Source organism: Gobio gobio, assembly GCF_949357685.1.
Source record: "Gobio gobio genome assembly, chromosome: 4".
Lineage (NCBI taxonomy): Eukaryota > Metazoa > Chordata > Actinopteri > Cypriniformes > Gobionidae > Gobio > Gobio gobio.
In genome coordinates, this window is record NC_137100.1 from 11,114,307 (window position 1) to 11,133,396 (window position 19,090).

Below are 19,090 nucleotides of genomic sequence, written 5' to 3' on the forward strand. Positions count from 1 at the left end.
TTTCGAGATTAAACTCCAGGTCATATTCTTGGAGATGTTCCCCTTTTCATTACTACAGAAAGATGAGATATGACTTCAAATGCAGCACAGAAACAATTTAATAAATAGGCTGAAACCAAAATGGGGTTCAAAACATACATTTTATTTATTTTCATTATTTTGGAGTGAATCCTTTGGCTGCCAGGAATGGGCCCACTGCTCACCACTAAAAACAGAAGGGATTTTTTTTATGTTACTGGTTGGGGTTTCCAATAAACTTAAAATATTACCGAACATGTCTTTTATAAGTATAAGTTTCATTTTCCGTCTATGAAGGACCACCACCTTCATGCATGCATTAATGGTGGTGGTCCTTCATAGATAGAAAATGAAACTTATACTTATAAAAGACATGTTCGGTAATGATGTGTGCTTTACACTTGTTTAAAAGGCTTGTTTAAGCTGAAACAGAACAGATTAATAAAAAAATGTTAGCAAAAAAAAAAAAGTTTAATTAAATAAATAATGAATGCATTAATTCATAAAGCAGAAGAACAGAATAATACATACCATACTGGACAGGGCTCCCAGTCAACCAGCATTTCTGCTTTGCCCTAATGTAAGAAAAGACAAAAAATAAAATCCATTCTTAGCATAAGGCTATTATGTCTGATTATAGGCATTGAGTTTCACTGATTTTCAGAAGACACTCCTTCATAAACTGTAATTCAAAAAGACTAAATACATAAAAAGTATCTACCTAACAATTATGGCATGTATAATATATGTATTTGCCAAAACACACGGAAGTTTCTAAATCTTATATTACACTCTGCATACTGCCTACACTCTGCAGTTTCTTTATGACTGTCTAACCTTTCTCACTCTTTCTCTTAATACCCTCCTGATAGGGAAAGCCTCTAGGCGAGTGTGGTAGGAGCAATCTGTGAACATCAAAAACACATTTCAAATATTTTTTAGATAGTTAGATTAGAAACAAAATAAACACAACTATGAATACTTAAGTAGTGACCAGACTTGCAAGGATGACCAGTGATGTTTATCACTAATCAAAACATGTATCATGGAACCAAATTACTCTCGGTTCCAATGTGGTATGCTTGCTTGAATAACCATACTACTGCTAAGCCACAGCTCACAACTAAGAACACTGCTGCTACTTCTACTACTTGGCAATGCATTTTGGTCAAATTTGACAAATTAAGCCTGTTGGATTTTATAGCTTGTCAATTGTAATAATCTCAATAACACTAATTCCTATTCTATAGGCTATCTATTATGAATAATCATGGTTACGTGTGCTACGCTGGACTAGATGGACTGGTCACGACATTTACATACAGTATTGTTGCCCTGTTGTTGATTTGACTGCATGTATTGTAAATATTGTATTTATTTGTAAGTCACTTTGGATAAAAGCGTTTGCTAAATAATTCATTAAAAGGTTAGTTCACCCAAAAATGAAAATTCTGTCATTAATTACTCACCCTCATGTCGTTCGACACCCGTAAGACCTCCGTTCATATTCGGAACACAAATGAAGATATTTTTGTTGAAAGCTGATGGCTGAGAAAGGCTTCTGATTGGCCTCCATTGGCATTCAGTACATTTACACTCCCAAGACGCATAAAAGGCACTTAAAACGTCGTTACAAAGTCCATCTCACAACAGTGGCTCTACAATAATTTTACGATGCGACGACAATAGTTTTTGTGCGCAAAAAAAATCAAAATAACACCTTTATCCAACTTGTTCTTGTCTTCCGTGTGTGCCTCCACGACGCATGTGCGAGAATATGACGCAGATCCGGCGTTCGGACACATGACCCAGAAGCGATTTGTTGACAAGCAGAGGAAGACGCACGTGTCTAAGCTGTTGAATTCTACATTGATCGTGCTTTAGGTCTCGGCGTAGTTCTCAAAATGGGGCTTAAGTGTGCATTTCATTGATTCCCGAACGCTGGCGCTACGTCATATTCTCGCGCATGCGTCGTGGAGGCACACACGGAAGACAAGAACAAGTTGGATAAAGGTGTTATTTTGATTTTTTTTGCGCACAAAAACTATTGTCGTCGCATCGTAAAATTATTATAGAGTCACTGTTGTGAGATGGACTTTGTAACGACGTTTTAAGTGCCTTTTATGGGTCTTGGGAGTGTAAATGTACTGAATGCCAATGGAGGACTATCTGAAGCCTTTCTCAGCCATCAGCTTTCAACAAAAATATCTTCATTTGTGTTCCGAATATGAACGGAGGTCTTAAGGGTGTCCAACGACATAAGGGTGAGTAATTAATGACAGAATTTTCATTTTTGGGTGAACTAACCCTTTAAATAAATAAAATTGTGACTACCGGAAATTGTCTGTTGTAGTAGTTAAAAAAAATAAGCAATTGAACTAAAGCGAATTAACAGGGGTTAAGTTGCAATGTTTAGCAAAGTATGAATCATTGCATTTACATGCACTTACTCTTTTGTGGCCTTTTCCTTTCAGGCATATGCCTTGGTCCCCCTGTGGGATATAAGATTACAGTCCAGTCATATATCCACTCAGAAAACAAAACAAAACAAATCACATTTACAATAATTAGACAAAATGCACTTTGTAATGTCTTTTCAACATAAATATGTGTCCCTGGTGTGTCTAGACACCCCTGAAATATGAGAAAAGACCATCTTCTCAGTTAATGTGTGTGCAAACACGCTGTTTAATTTGGCTCCAGATTTTACATCACATGCAGGCTCATTGGAAAATAGTAATCATTGTAGGCTTTTAGAATACTCCATCTAAAAGGACCTGTTTCAGACAGGGTCTGCATAAAGGACCAGTTTAAGATAAATAAGGACTTTTTTAGGATCATGCAAAGCTACTCTAGTGGAGTATCAGAATAAAAATATAGAACTAGAAATTAGCATAATAGGTCCCCTTTAAATTCTATTTAAGTAATTAATTTACTTATTAGAGAATCTGCTTGACTAATGAGTTTCATAGTTACCAAGCTATGGTAACAGTTATCAGAACCACCAATAATTACCCTAATAATAATAATAATAATAATTCATTACATTTATATAGCGCTTTTCTGGGTACTCAAAGCGCTTTACATTGAAGGGGGGGATCTCCTCAACCCCCAACAATGTGCAGCATCCACCTGGATGATGTGACGGCAGACATATTGCGCCAGAACGCCCACCATACACCAGCTTACTGGTGAAGAGGAGACAGTGATGAAGCCAATCAGTATATGGGGGTGATTAGGAGGCCATGATGGACAGGGGCCAATGGGCAAATTTGGCCAGGATGCTGGGGTTACACCCCTACACCCCACCGCACCCTACTTTTTCGAAGGACACCCTGGGATTTTTAATGACCACAGAGAGTCAGGACCTCAATTTAACGTCTCATCCGAAGGACGGACAAACATTATTTACATACCTGACTTCTTTTTTTTCCGACTTGCGACTGTGCCCCTTGCTGACCCTGTGAAGACAGCTGCGGGTTTGGAGAAAGAAAATTACTCATATACCAAATAAATCTTTAACTTATTATTTAAAATTCTTGAAGATCACAACATCGCTCAAGTGTGGCAGTACATGTATTAATAGGTGTAAAGTACATGCATTCTTATTGCGATTGAATTAAGGTTGCTCCATTAACTCTACGTGTTTCATTTTCTCATTTATGTCCATCCTGTTTGTGATTATCCTAATTTGTTTCAACAAGCGCCGATCCTGCGCTGACTTGTTCAGGGAACGCAAGGGGTGGGAGAATGGTTAAGTTAAGTGTTCATGGGACACTGACATTGCCAATTATTTGGAATATTTGAATAATCCTAATATCTTTAATAATAAAATTTGGCCTAGTAATTTCAGCATTTGATTAGTAGTACTTATTTTACTTTTAGATTTATAATAGACTCACAAAATTTCTTCCAACAGCCCTAGTACAGAATCAGATAGACCTATCATCTATCTAATTATGTAATATCAGATCAACTTTGTTGATTATCCATTGAAAATGAGAACCCTGTAGGTGATGATACACAGGGCAACTTTTTGAGCAATGTTGCTGGGCAATGTTGCCGTCAACGGGCAACCAGATGAGACACAGGGCCCACAACCCATCTAAATTATCCAGATAGAAATGTGTTGCCCATTTTCAATGTGAAAGTGCCCATGGAACAATCGCTCGGCAAGATTGCCCAGCAAAATTGCTCAAAAAGTTGCCCTGTGTATCATCACCTAGTGAGTTTTACTTTATCTAGCAGCAAAAAAGTTATAGCATGGTGTGTTTGAGTTCATTTCATTGAAAAGAGCCCTAAGCTGCATCAAGCTCTATGGGGGAAAAACACTGGAAGTCAAGTAAAGTTAAGGTAACCCATGGGTCAAACACTTTTGGCCTTTACAAATATAAACTGTAACTCTTTAAATTTGTTCTTATTACCTTGCCCCTCCGTGGATTCCGCCTGCTCCACTTGCCCCTCTGTGGATTCCGCCTGCTCCACTTGCCCCTCCGTGGATTCCGCCTGCTCCACTTGCCCCTCCGTGGATTCTGGCTGCTCCACTTGCCCCTCCGTGGATTCCGCCTGCTCCACTTGCCCCTCCGTGGATTCTGGCTGCTCCACTTGCCCCTCCGTGGATTCCGCCTGCTCCACTTGCCCCTCCGTGGATTCCGCCTGCTCCACTTGCCCCTCTGTGGATTCCGCCTGCTCCACTTGCCCCTCTGTGGATTCCGCCTGCTCCACTTGCCCCTCCGTGGATTCCGCCTGCTCCACTTGTCCCTCTGTGGATTCCGCCTGCTCCACTTGCCCCTCCGTGGATTCCGCCTGCTCCACTTGCCCCTCCGTGGATTCCGCCTGCTCCACTTGCCCCTCTGTGGATTCCGCCTGCTCCACTTGCCCCTCTGTGGATTCCGCCTGCTCCACTTGTCCCTCCGTGGATTCTGGCTGCTCCACTTGCCCCTCTGTGGATTCCGCCTGCTCCACTTGCCCCTCTGTGGGGCTCGCCTCGCAGGGTGTGAGCTGCAGAGTAATCAGCTGATCCTCATTGCCACTGGAATCCTGGGTCCATCCTGTGCAAGTTAACAAGTGTTGTGTTTTGCTTATTTAAAACATAGAGGTTAACCATAAGCTTGATCTGTACCTGTTTTAACTGTTAGGTAAATGTGTTTGAATAATATATACCAAATTTTCCCCAACCAGATTTGAAGGCACTTTTGATTGCAGGAGAACTATTGAGAGTCAACTGGATGTATTAGATATCTGTAATATATTTGATTGATTTTCTATGACGATAACCAATACAATATATTTTTAAGTCAGGAAAATAAAACCCAGAGTGCTCATAATATCATTTGAAAAAATGACAAGTATAATGTTTGTTTACAGTCTGGGTCAAACTATTCAGTTAAGACTAGACTGTGTGTGCTAAAAAACTTTGGGCTTTATGCCTCAAAGTTAGTAGCAGTGTAAGTTTGTGGTAGCCTGGCGTGGCCATACTCAATTCTAGTCAGAATATGAGTCTGGTACCGCTCCATTGAGTTTTGATTATGGGGCGTGTTTCAACCGAGCCAGGAAAGACCTCAATTGGATAGACCCACAACCAATCAGAGCAACGGAGCGACGCGTAACGTTAGTTGTCAAATGTCAACAGAACTCAACTGCACTGTTACCAAGTCCGTGTTTTTCTCCATGTCCGCGGGTTGAAGCGACCCCAATTATCTGATTATATAAACCCAGGAATGCGAATTTTAGCAGGCAACCTTGCCAAAATAACATATTTTGCCAACCAAACGCCATTTTTGTCCGGAGAACCCCCCGGAAAGTTCGATCATCGTTTCTGAGAGAAATAGTGAAGGTGAATGCATATACGAACAAGTTCTCCGTTTAGGATGAGAGCAAATTGAACCCAAGAGCCTTCGATGACGTGGATGATTACGTTACTGTTGATCATCTGTCCATCATCGTCTAAAGCCCGCCCTGACAATTTCATTGGTCCGAACAGTTTCTGTTCGGGCATAATTACTCCTCTATGGAGCGAGTCCAGACCGAATTGCCCGAGCAAACATTTTTGTGGGCGGGGCTAAATTCGGCTGGCATCCAGGCTAAGTTTGTGGTGTATCCAGCAAAAATTTGATGGTTTTCTTTTTCTCTGTGTAATTTCCGTTAATGATCTACATTTTAGCACTGTCCTCGATATTGTTTCAATGAGTATATATAGATTCATCATCATTTGATTCATTGACCCAGTGACCAAAACGGGTCTTTGCAAATGTAATGTATTCAATTAGTATGTCACTACAAAAAATGCTGTGGTCACTCAGTGTGCCTAAACATTAAAAATATTATTGTATGTGGGCTGAAAACAGAAATGAAATATGGCTCCTACAAAAACATACCACACATATGCTTGAATGCACTTAACTCTGGGTGCCAAATCCCATTGTAGACCAGTGTGCTGCATGCTATTAATACAAACAGGGCTCAATACACTTAGAATCTACATGTCTACATCTGCAGTTGCAGTTGTTTTAAAACAGTTTACTTCAATTCCCATAATCAATTACCAAGTGTGAATTTTTGTTTTTCTACCCATTTGCGTCTACATTACATGTGTTGGTAGAGACGTCACATAGAGTAGACTATGATCATACAAGCATTCAGCAGCAGAAAAAAAGAATGACTGAATTTAAGTTTTAGAGGTGAGCCATTCCTTTAAGATTTAAACATTAATAAAATATTTTGCGTTCTCAACACAAGTTGTGAACAGTGACTTTAAGATACAGTGCATGCATCTCACCTTCACAAAGGTATTCATAAAATGAACCTATCTTCTGTAGGTAGTCCTGGGCAAAGGTGGATAGTGTGCAGCGAGGCGTTAATATTTCGCACTTGATTTCTTTTTTTTTGTTCTCCTTTCCTAGTAGCAGAACAGGTTTGTAGCCAATGGCATGGAGTTTCTCAAGCTGCAATGACAAAATTGTGTGTTTGCTGTTTAAAGTAATAGAAAAACAACATAAAAAATAACTAAGAATATTAATTAAAAAATATATAACATTATTAATGACAGCATCCAGGTTACTGCCATTCAGGATTTTTAACCTAATGGTGAGTTTAGCTTTATGTGCAAACAGGAAAGGCTCATACAATAGAAGCAAAAAATAACTCTATATAGAAAAACAGTAAAAAGATGAACCTGACACCATGAGGGTACCCTTTATATAACTTTATATAAATATTTATTTTCGTAACATTAGTAGCTCGGGTTTTGCATATACATTGATAAGATTATGTAACCATTGTGCAACTGGACAATGACAATCTAAAGATTTATTAAAAATAAAGGCAGAACCTTAGTGATTACTTGACCAAATGGGTGAATGCTGCACATATTTACAGTTGACGCATTCACATTTTAAAGTGCTTTGAGTAGTACAATATGAATGCAGTTCATGTGTTATTTCTCATCCACTCGATAAGAAAGTTTGATTATTAAATTGCATCTGTAATTCCGTCATAATGCATGCCTGTATTTGTTATGAACTCAAGAATTCCTGAGTTTCAATTATATTTGCTGTGTGTTCAAATTTTGCTCTGGTAGATAATTTAGGTATGTGATGTATTACGGTGAAGATGTGATAACTTTATGGTTGTATTACCACCACTAAAATAAAAACTACAAATCACAATTACGTGTGCCTTCAAAGTTGATAGTTAAATTATACTTTTAAATAGATTCTGATGACACAGGGAGGACAAAGTATCATTGGAAAAAAAAAAATCAAATGTATCTATATTGGCAAAAAATAATGCTTTTCTGACCTTCAGACTGGCATGCTCAATAACAAATGGTACCACTGAATGTACTTCCTAGATGATCTGGACAGTTTACTGTCATGTATGAAATTGTACGTACCATGATATTGGCTTCATCATTGATGGATGCAGTGTTGTGTTTTTCTTACGACCAGCCACCCATTCCTCTCGCTTCTCATCAAACCTCTGAAGCTTCTTCTTGAGGCGCTGCTTCAGGGGCTGCTCCTTTTTACAATGCGAGCAGATTTTTTGAGCGCAAAATATTATCCCCTGACAAAAGGGGCAGATCTTTTTTGTAGACCCCCCTGGCATTATAACAAAAGACAGACAGACAGACAGACAGACAGACAGACAGTCAGATACAGACAGACAGTCAGATACAGACAGACAGACACAGTCAGATACAAACAGACAGGCTGACAAAAGATGGGTAAGACAGACAAGTAGACAAAAGACAGACAGGGAGGAAAGAAAGAGCAATAGATAAAGACCGTGAGATAGATAAAGATTGAAGAGATGGACAGAAATATAGATAGTGAGAACAGAGAGGATGTAAGATATAGAAAATAATGAAGAGATGGCTCTTAAAAGTGCCTTTGGGTTTTAAAAAGCAGGTTCAGATATGTTTGACAGACCATGTTTGACAGGATCTGCAGGGAGAACAAAAGAAAATGTTAATTATGTAGTGTTATGTTGATATAAGATTTAAAAAGTGTACCCTAATAGTGAGTGATTCCCATTTTCTTATAAATGCTTAGGATAAATAAATACAGATCACGTTCTTCCTATTTCCTGTGCTACTGTTAAAAGTCACGTAACATTTTTTTAAATTAATTTTTATTAATATATATAGGCCTACATATATATCTAGAACCTATATCTAGGCCTAGAACATTTTTTTTTATAAACTCGTAATTGTATTAATTTTGGACGTGTAAATAATGCTCATGAATTCATCTTGCTTATTAGACTGTTGTAAGCGACTTACCGTGGTGGAATCGCGCTGGGCTTCTGCGATGGTCGCACACAGTGACGTGTTGCACAAAATTGCGCCAAAATATCAATCATAATTAAAAAGTACAGTCTTAATATTTTATATCCGTGCTCAATTTTAAAGGGGTCAGCATAAATGTCCAAGTGAAGGAAAAACGAGTATGTAGCCATTACATTTAAACACATATCACTTCCCAGAATGCATCCATCTCTTTGCCAAAGGATATGTCCATATAAAGTAATAAACATTTCTGCAGTAGGCTATATAATTAATTTATTACAACTTCATAATCAGTATTGAGATGAAAGTTATATAAAAGTAGGCTATTATTTTTTTCTTTTCTTTTTTTGGCGCAAAAAAAAAAACAAAGTAGGCTCACTATTGCAAATTGAAATACCATCGACAATTATAAAATATCCCACAATAAATTAAGGCATGTTTTAAGCCTACAGCAGATGTGCAGTCCTGCAATTATGTCGTTTTAATGTATTCCGAAATTATATTAAAAAGAGAGGAAAAATCGTGATATTACCGAATGAGAAAAGGGTTTCAGCTACCTACCCTCAACGTCGGCTTATGGACGTCAGGGGGAAATTACCACAATATGTGATCGAAAATTATCAAATATAATGATGAATGTTTTAAGCATACAGAAAATATACCGTCCTGAAATTATGTAAATTTAATGTATAAAATTAAATAAAAAAGAGAGGAAAAAGAGTTAGTGCTAGAAAAATAATCAAAGTTCAAAATTCAAAGATGAGGGATTTGCACTCAAATCTATCGGACGACCCTCTCCGTTGTCAAGTGACGAATAGGGCTGAGACCGTGTTGCAAAGAAAGACGTGGTGCAGGCACGGAAAATACGTCCCTTTGAAATACATTAGATTGAAAGTCGTGCCGAGTGACACGAAAAAAAGAAGAAAATTCGTGCCAGAGGACACGAACCAATTCGTGTTGAGTAGCCTACCGAATATAAAGCAATACAACAAGGATTAAAATCTCCTGATTAAATGTTGAGTAATGTAGCCCTTAAAGTTTACAAAATGAATAACAATTGTAAAAAAAATAGTGTGCTCTCGGAAGAAAGACATGGTGCAGGCACGAAAAATACGTCCCGTTGAAATACATTAGATTGAAAGTCGTGCTGAGTGACACGAAAAAATGGGGAAATTCGTGTCAATGAACACGAATCAATAGATTAAATTTCGTGACTATGTCACGAACTGCCGTGAATAATAACATCAATTTTCATCATTGTCATACCACGCTAAAGGAATAATACACAAATGTCCTTCAGTCTTTCAGTCAAGATTAAGTTCCAAGTCCTGAAACACAGACACTGTTCTCGTAGCTTTTACGCTTTTAGAAAACTCAATGGATACAAAATACATCTCAAGTTTAAATCTTTAAAAAAAAAAAATACATTTATTAATGTGGTATTTGGCTAACAGGAAAATAAGATTGACAAAATAAATATAATTTTTCACCTTAATCAAAACCAAAAATTACATTTTTATGAATTAATTAATATTAGGATCAATCTTTGATAAAATCACAAATATCAAACCAAAATGTCACTGATGTGTGAGAGCAATTCCAAAATAAATGTAAAGTAGATTAAAGTTTCTCTAAACAGAAAGAACTGAGGGTATTAATGTCATTTTAAGTCTTTTGAGAGAGCACTTATCTGGATAAAACCTATTAATTTAACAGTAATTTATCTCATTTTGTTGGTTATCAGATTAAAGTCACTGATATGCAAAAACACACATGAGGTCGCGTGAGCGAGAGCACATCCAATGTCAACACATTTATTGAACAGTTACAATATTTATACACACAACAGTTAACGTAAATATTATTATTATAATCCGTGAATGCTTCGTGTCCAAAATCTTCATCATTATAGCTCATAAACGTTAATGGAGCAAAACCTCGCAAGGCACTTCCAGTCTAACCCATAGTCACTGCTTCTGTCCAAAATGCGTCCAAAAATGCTCAAGGGAGAATAAATCGGACATCATCTTATTATAAACTCTAGATTTACATTTATTTTGGAATTGCTCTCACACATCAGTGACATTTTGGTCGAGGGGTGAAGAAATTAAAATTAATAAACGAGCCCAAAACAAAACGAAAAAGCCCATTATATGATTTTACTAATGAAGGAACGGGTGATGACGTTCATGATGTATAATGATCATAAGCACCATCTCTCAGTGTTTATGAACACATATCATTTAAGTTTATTAAGAGTTAAATGTATCTGCGATGTCATGTGACGATTCGGACTTAAATATTACGGTTAGGAATAATGTATGGTAATAAAACAAAATCATACATCGAAATAAAATAGGCCTAAACTTTATGAATAAAATAAAACTTCAAAGTTTGACTTCAATGGACGGCAAACAAGTATGTAGTTTGCCCCGCTATTTTAAATACATACATTTCTAAATTTTAGGTAAATTAAATAGAGTCCCAATCAAAGAAATAGGCTACATTTAAATCAAATGTCTATATTTTGAATTGAAGGGGTGTCATTTGCAACTGTGAATTCATTAATTGTACTCAATTTTCTTATGATGAACAATTAAGGCTTTGAAAATGATAAATTCCAGGAATTATAAAACAAGTACAAAACCGAGAGCGTAACTGCACTCACGCACGCGACGTTATTTGTGTTTTTGCGTGCGTGCATATGAGCGTGCTCATATGAGTTGCTATAGCGACGCGTCCTGTGAATATGAACTTTAAATATAAACAGTGGAATCCGTCGCTGTTTGTTGGTTGAGCGGAGGCGAGACACCGACACGGTTGCAGATTGTTTCCTGTGCAAATCTCGAGATTTTGAGGCTGTTTGAAAGAATTTTGAGGAGGCTTTTATTCTAGAAGGAGATCGGAAGATATTTTCTTTCCATCGACTTTTATTTTTTGAAAGAGTTCATATTATTTCTGATTACAATTTTATTTTATTGTAATTTTCGACGGAGTTTGGAGTTTTATTTCGTTTTTTTATTTGATTTGATTATTTTTTGGGGGAGGGGTATTTCTGAAGAAGGTTGTATTATATTCTCTTTTTTTGTATTGTATTTTGTATTGTTTCTATTACAGGTTGGAGGACGATGTCGATGTCGATGGCTCTCATGGGTGAAAGAAGAGGTGAGTGTTTATTTTTGTTTCTGTATTTGTTGATTGGTATGGGTTATGGTATGATCGAAGAGTAGAGAAGCCCAAGAGGCGAAACTCTGTTGTGTTATGGGTAACAGTCTGTAGATGGCGCTGCTGAGGCGCGGCCGCCATTATTGACTGAAAGCTGCTGAAATCGTTAGCGCGCCAGTCACAACTGTGAAGATGAATATAAGTTTTTTCAAAACGCAAGCAGTGTTCTGCAATAAATTGCAAAAATTATACACAAATGCACACACAATAGATGGTGGTGTCTAATTAATTACTGAGATCTTATGACACCACTTCCATTTTAGTCCTGTTTATAGTTCATGTGTGCACTTGCTAGATTGCACATCTTGTTTGTACCTTTCCGCCTGTAATAGGACATTCACAGATTGATTTTGTTTTTGTTCTTGCCATTGAAACGTTCACTGTGTGCACTTTTACTGAAGATGTTGAAAAACAAGTTGTTAATATTTTTGGGATATTCTATGTAAAAGAAATTTCTTTAGAAATGTTCATTTATTATTTTATGAATTAATTTATTTTTCCAAATCATATATATGGTGATGTTCACTATTATCAAAATCAACATTTGAATAAATATCTTATTACTGTGTGTCTGCCTATATATGATTTCATGAATTTCTGTTATTCATAAAACAAGGAAAATGCATAATAGAACATAAATATTGATAGATAAAAGGTTTGCAGTAATTTTATAATTGTATCTTTGCAAACCGTAAGTGGTAGGCTAATGAAGCCGAATCGGTGGGGCATACCCTTACGAAAAAGTACTACAGGAATCTTATAGTATTTTGGGACAAAATATTATAGTAATCTTATAGGAATACTGTAGTAATTTGGGACATACTATAGAAGTACGATAAGACTACTATAGCAGCTTTAAAATATTATAGAGGTATTACAGAACATCACAGAAGTATGTTATGTTCTGTAATGCCTCTAATATCCTAGAGCCGCTATAGTATTTCTATAGTAGTCTTATAGTACTATAGTAATATTTTGTCCCAAAATACTATTTTCCGAAGGATAATTAGGCCATTCATAACCAGCATATAGACGTAACATTTTCTGTCATTTAACGTCGGTCATCCTCATTAATGTATTTGAAATTGTTTTCATATTTAGATATGACGGCCAGAAAAAATTAAGTTATGTTAAGTTTTTGTTATGTTAAGTTGGTTCAGTGCCATTGACTTCCATTATTTTTCGGCGTTTTCCTTCAGTTTTCAGTCCATAATGGCGGCCGTCATGGGGCAACGGTTGCTATGGAGCGTGCTATTGAGTTTTGCCTCTTGGGCTTCTGTACTCTTTGGTGTGATGTTGTACAATAATTGACTAAATTAATGTGAAGAAACTTGTGCGAGGTAACCACATGTGATCCCTAAATTTCCCGGGCTAAGTGATCACATGTATTTGATTCCTTGCATAATGAAATAAACTTGAGTTACTCTAAGAACAATTTGTAATTGATTATTATTAAAATATGACTAATTATTTGATGTGAAATATTCCAGCTCCAGGCCGCTGCAGATCCAGCAGAGCTGCTTCCAGTCAGTCGGCTGGTCAGGAGGTTTGGATCCTCAGTTCGGATGACCACGAGGATCCGCTGCTACACCCGACTCTGAGCCAGGAACTAGTAGGATATTTTGCCCCCCTGCCTTCTGATTTGGCTGTGTCTGTGTCCACAGGTCCGGCTGACAGGAAGAGGAAGGGGCAGAGCGGGAGCCGGGAGGAACCAGACGATGGAAGTCCATCCACTTCATTTAAAACACCTGCGAAACGCTCTCGCAAAGGTCAGAATAGACTTATATTAAAAAATGTATGGCTCAGTTAATCAATTATTTGTCATTAACATAGAAAGTTGAAAAAATAAAGTAACAATTTGTTGTAACCACTGACATTAATTATTCATAATATTAAAAAACAGTTTCTAATGTTTGAAATATTCCAGCTCCAGGCCGCTGCAGATCCAGCAGAGCTGCTTCCAGTCAGGAGGTTTGGATCATCAGTTCGGAAGACCACGAGGAGCCGCTGCCAGACCCCACCCCGACACTGGGCCAGGAACTACCAGGATATTTTGCCCCCCTGCCTTCTGATTTGGCTGTGTCTGTGTCCACAGGTCCGGCTGACAGGAAGAGGAAGGGGCAGAGCGGGAGCCGGGAGGAACCAGACGATGGAAGTCCATCCACTTCATTTAAAACACCTGCGAAACGTTCTCGCAAAGGTCAGAATAGACTTATATTAAAAAGTTATGGCTCAATTATTAAATGATTTGTCATTAAAAAATATTCCTCAGCTGTTTGATGTAAGGACTGCATTAAAGTTATGTCTTTGTACAGCTTTAGAGACTGCAACATGTTTTCTCTTAAGACGTTTCTTTGATCGTATGTTTTGCAGCAGCATATGCAAAGGGCCGTTTGCTGGGAAAGGGCGGATTCGGCGCCGTGTATGCTGGGATACGCAGGTCTGACGGACTGCCAGTAAGACATTTTCTTCCCTCCTTTGTTCAGACAGCCTTTATAAATGTTGATATCAGTAAATTCAGGTGTGATTTACTGTGGCTTATCGTCTACAGGTGGCCATCAAGTACGTCTCTAAGGACAGGGCCCTAAAGATGCTGAAAGATGTAAGTTCCAGCGTGAATCTGTTGTTCTGTTTCCTCCGTTTCGCTCAGCGCTGGATATAATGGAGCATTTGTCCCTGCAGGAAGGTCAGGGTCTGCTGCCTCTGGAGGTGGCATTGATGGCCCGGGTCAATTCGGCTCCCGCCTGCCCCAACGTCCTGCAGCTCGTGGAGTGGTTTGAGCGTGACACCCGCTACAGCCTGATCCTGGAACGGCCAGTTCCCTGCCAAGATCTGCAGAGTTTCTGCGAGGAGAACGGCTGTCTGGATGAGAGCTTGGCCAAGAAAGTGCTGGTGCAGCTGATCTCCGCTCTGAAGCACTGCGAGAGCCGCGGAGTCCTGCACCGGGACGTCAAGCCAGAGAACCTGCTCATCTCCACAGCTTCACACCACATCAAGCTGCTGGACTTCGGTTGTGGAGCGCTGATGAAGGACTCGGCCTACACGTCTTTTGCAGGTGGGTTTGCGTTACAGGAGGAAACGCTCTGTGGATGTTTGTGAACTTTTGGTGAGAGAATTAGTTTGGACCGGAGTTTATTCAGTGGATGTTTCTGGTCTTCTTGTGTCTCTCAGGTACTCTCGAATACGCCCCTCCTGAGTGGTTTAATCAGCGCCGCTATCATGCAGGACCGGCTACTGTTTGGTCTGTGGGGGTGACGCTCTATAACATCCTGTGCTTCCCCTTCATAGCCGCAGACAGGATCTCCTTTAGAAGCAGACTGATCTTCCCTAGAGAGCTGTCTACAGGCAAGAGATAGCAAACATTCAGAGGTAGAAACCCAGGATGAGTTTGTTGGTTTGTGTTTCTGAAGACTGTGTTGTGTGTAACAGAGTGCCATCAGTTGATCAGCTGGTGTCTCAGGGACGCGGCGGCAGACCGTCCCACTTTAGACGACATTGAGGTCCATCCCTGGTTGCAGTGAACAGGTGACCAGTGACATTACACTTATCTGAATCACAGCATTCATGGCTTGGATTGTATTGTTAGGATAGTGTAGATAAACGGTTTTGATTATGTGTTTAGGGTGAGCAGGAGTGACACCGGAACTGCAGAGAGCTTCCTGATCACCTACAGAAGTGGACCATCAACTACAGTTTACATCCTCTGCTCCCACTGATCTACACAAATATAGACACACTGTATTTGTCATAAATATAGATCAGTGTCTGCTGCGCTCTGTGAAGCTGTGTAGACGCTGGAGGAGCTGAACACGCAGCGCCAGCTGAAACCAGAGCCCAATGGGCCAGAGATCTGCTATTCCAGAGTAGCAAAACACGTAGTTTGTACCTCAATAGACCAAAGGGGAAAAAACACTGGGACAGAGCGCAGGGCTGCATTTCCCGATAACGTTGTCTCTTAGCGGGCTACGAAGACTCTAAAGGTATAACTTAACTAAAGGTATCCCATTTCTAGGCGTGCCCCGAACTATATCTTAGGAGGTTGCTTAAGGTTTACCTTCTTAAATGCGGCGTCAGCAGGTGCTGAATTAGTTTATCAATGACTCAAAAATAGATGAATCACTCTATGCAGGGGCTGTTTAACTGCGTTATGTGAGACAGCGGTGTTCTTTATAATAGAAGCACTTCAGAAATTGTTGAAATTGCATTTATCAGGACTCGTGAGATCTTATAAATATAATCCAAATTGCAAACTAAATTCAAAACCGTGGATAATTTATATAATTTTGAAATGATTGTGCGAACCTGCAACCTCTTATGCCCAAAGGTATCATGCATCAACCCACTAACGGGCAGTATGCCATTTATATTATCATAATATATTTTACCATAGTCTTCATTTACTCCACAAGCAGAGTTGATTGCCCGCATAACATTATTGGTGTAAATCACTAATTTCGGTTATTGGATGACCTACTCAATAAAGGCGCCACACGCGAAACATAATCAACAGCTATAGCGGAGAAAAAAGAAAGAAAGAGAAGAGTGGCGGCAGCTGAATTTCGGGGCTGCTCCGTTGAGTTTGTCTTGAAAAAGTCGGACCAACAAGATCTAAAAGCTGCTGAATTTGCTGTCGTGGCAGTCAAAATTAATTTTGAATTGCAGCTTTGGACAGGGTAGCCAGGGGACTAAAGTTTTCACGGATGAAATAGTGCACATAGAAATGGCTCCGCGGACGGTGCCGTCTTTGATTTAGCACAAATATTCGCTGTATCGCTGCCATAGTTTGACCAAACTCCCCTCCACAATCATTCCCTTTAAATAGACTCCATAATGGTTTGCCAGCTGATGAACCTTTGGATAATATAATTAAAAAGCTAACAACCATTAGTGTAATGACAATTTTAATCCTTGCATAAAAAAAAACAATTCAATTAGCCTAATTGAACGCTGGGTGTACAGTATATTACAACTTCAGAATTATATTCATATGGACTGACATGTAAAGAAGCTTTTTGCACAGTGGTGGCCACCAGTGGAATGAACTGTCAATAATGATAAGGTATAGCTAAGAGTGATCCAGACCAACCTTACGAAAGTAGGACTTACAGAAGGTATTCTTAACTAAGATCGTTTCAGGAAACACGTATTAACGTTAAGGTGCACCTTAAGGTATAACTTAAGAACGACGAGAAATCCAGCCCAGAACAGTCTGAGGCAGTGTTAACTTGCATAATGTGCTTGTTTTTCTCTTTTTGAAACTAGGACAGTAAAAATACAAACAGTCCAGTAGGCGGAGACAGACACACAGAAGCATCTATAAACTAAATACATTTATTATGCTCAGAACAATAACTAACATATTGTACGATGAGGTAGAGGGTGTGTGTGAAAGTCATTGAACTGCAGAGTGTAAACTAGCATAATAAGGTTTATTTATTATTACAAGGACAAGGAACAGAAATAAAATTAAGAAATAGAAAATACATGAAATTAAACCCAGAGCTTAAATTAAATTAAACCCTTCCTGCAAAACAAGAGACCCAGGATCAACTAATTAATATTTATATTTATATATCTATTGTATTTTTTAAATTATTTATAAAAACCATGACAAGGATTAAAACAATGTGTAAATAAAAGCCTAACACATATAGTGAATGTGTCTATAGTCAGTGCTGAACATTAAATGCAAAACGGTTCAAATATAAACACTTTCTAAAACTTGCCCACCGTAACACAGAAAAACAAAAGCACGGACTAAACACACACACATCAACTGATCTAAAAATATTCATTCTATTAATCTTATTTTTATATTACCATTACAACAATCCCTTTACATTAACTGCTCTCATAAATATACAAATTTTGTATTTTATACCTTACAGTCAATAAAAGGCATATTTAATGTAGCAGAATGTGTCACGTGTGTTTGGTTTTGTTTCCTGTTCATGTTTCATGTCTTTTATTCTGAAGTTGATCACAGTCATGGTTCCTGTTAGTCATGTGATCCTCTTGCCCTCATGTGATCTTATCATGTGCTTCTCTTGTGTCATGTTGTCATTGGTTCATTGTCTTGATTGTTCACAGGTGTGTCTTGTTTAGTCATTAGTCCTTGGTCACTTCAGGGTCACTTCAGTGATGTAGCATTAAGCTTTGTATGTGTGTGTCTATATGCGCGTAGTGTTTCTTTGCGAAGTGACATCGACTGACCTGACATGAATAATACAGCGTTTTTAATAGTTTTCGCAGATCTGTGTGAACAAGGATTGTTTTGACAACGTTGTTGTCTGTACGCGGAAAGTGCATAGGAAAAACGCTTCCATTTTTAGATTGTTGTCGTGTACACAGGTCAAACCGAAACCTCATGCTACAACATATTTGTTTTTTTATTTCTTACTTCTGTTAAAATACATAGAGAGAGCATTTGATTGGGCAGAAAAGCTGAATTGAAATGCTTATCTTTCAAATGTGAATTTTGTCATTGTTTTGGAGCAGACTAGCATATAGATAAAAATAGGACTAACATATACTAAGAGCCAAAAAACTTTTAAACAAAAAACATTTTATTTCATGGGTACTTTAAATTTTCCAATGAGCCTTAGCTCCCCCTGCGGCCGCTTGGGTCTCAACAGGTCCCGGTTTGAAAACCCCTGCCTTTATGGATTCTCTGCAATCCTAATGTCCTGTAAAATGTCTCCATTGCTGTGAGTTGTGCTTGTGTTCTATGGATAAACAGACTCTTATGTGTGTTTATTACACGGCTTTCTGGAATACTTGGTTCTGATTGGTCACTCACAACATTCAGCAGTCAGATATTTCTGAATAATAACCATTGTCCATGACACAGTATAACTTACTGCTTGTCCTGGAAATCCATGTTTCCTACATAGCTGTGCTCATGCTCTGTCTCTCTGGAGTAAAATAATTAAATAACTTCAACTCAAATCAACATTTTCTGTATTTATTTTTGGGGCAAAGAGCCGTGTAATAAGCAGGATAATATCAGGTTGTGTTTTATGCTGCTATACATTTTTTGTTCCTCAGGAGTTGCTGTTA

At 38.4% G+C, this 19,090-nt stretch overlaps 1 protein-coding gene across 1 annotated transcript; it reads left to right on the top strand.

Moving 5' to 3' along the window:
* Positions 1 to 11,934: 11,934 nt before the first annotated feature.
* Positions 11,935 to 15,552, top strand: LOC307124741 (serine/threonine-protein kinase pim-3-like; the record flags this gene model as incomplete). Its single annotated transcript, XM_079814181.1, has 7 exons — positions 11,935 to 11,971; positions 13,522 to 13,800; positions 14,405 to 14,487; positions 14,583 to 14,633; positions 14,714 to 15,086; positions 15,203 to 15,376; positions 15,461 to 15,552. The coding sequence occupies 7 exons, from the start codon at positions 11,935 to 11,937 to the stop codon at positions 15,550 to 15,552; spliced, it is 1,089 nt and encodes a 362-aa protein (XP_079670307.1).
* Positions 15,553 to 19,090: the final 3,538 nt, after the last annotated feature.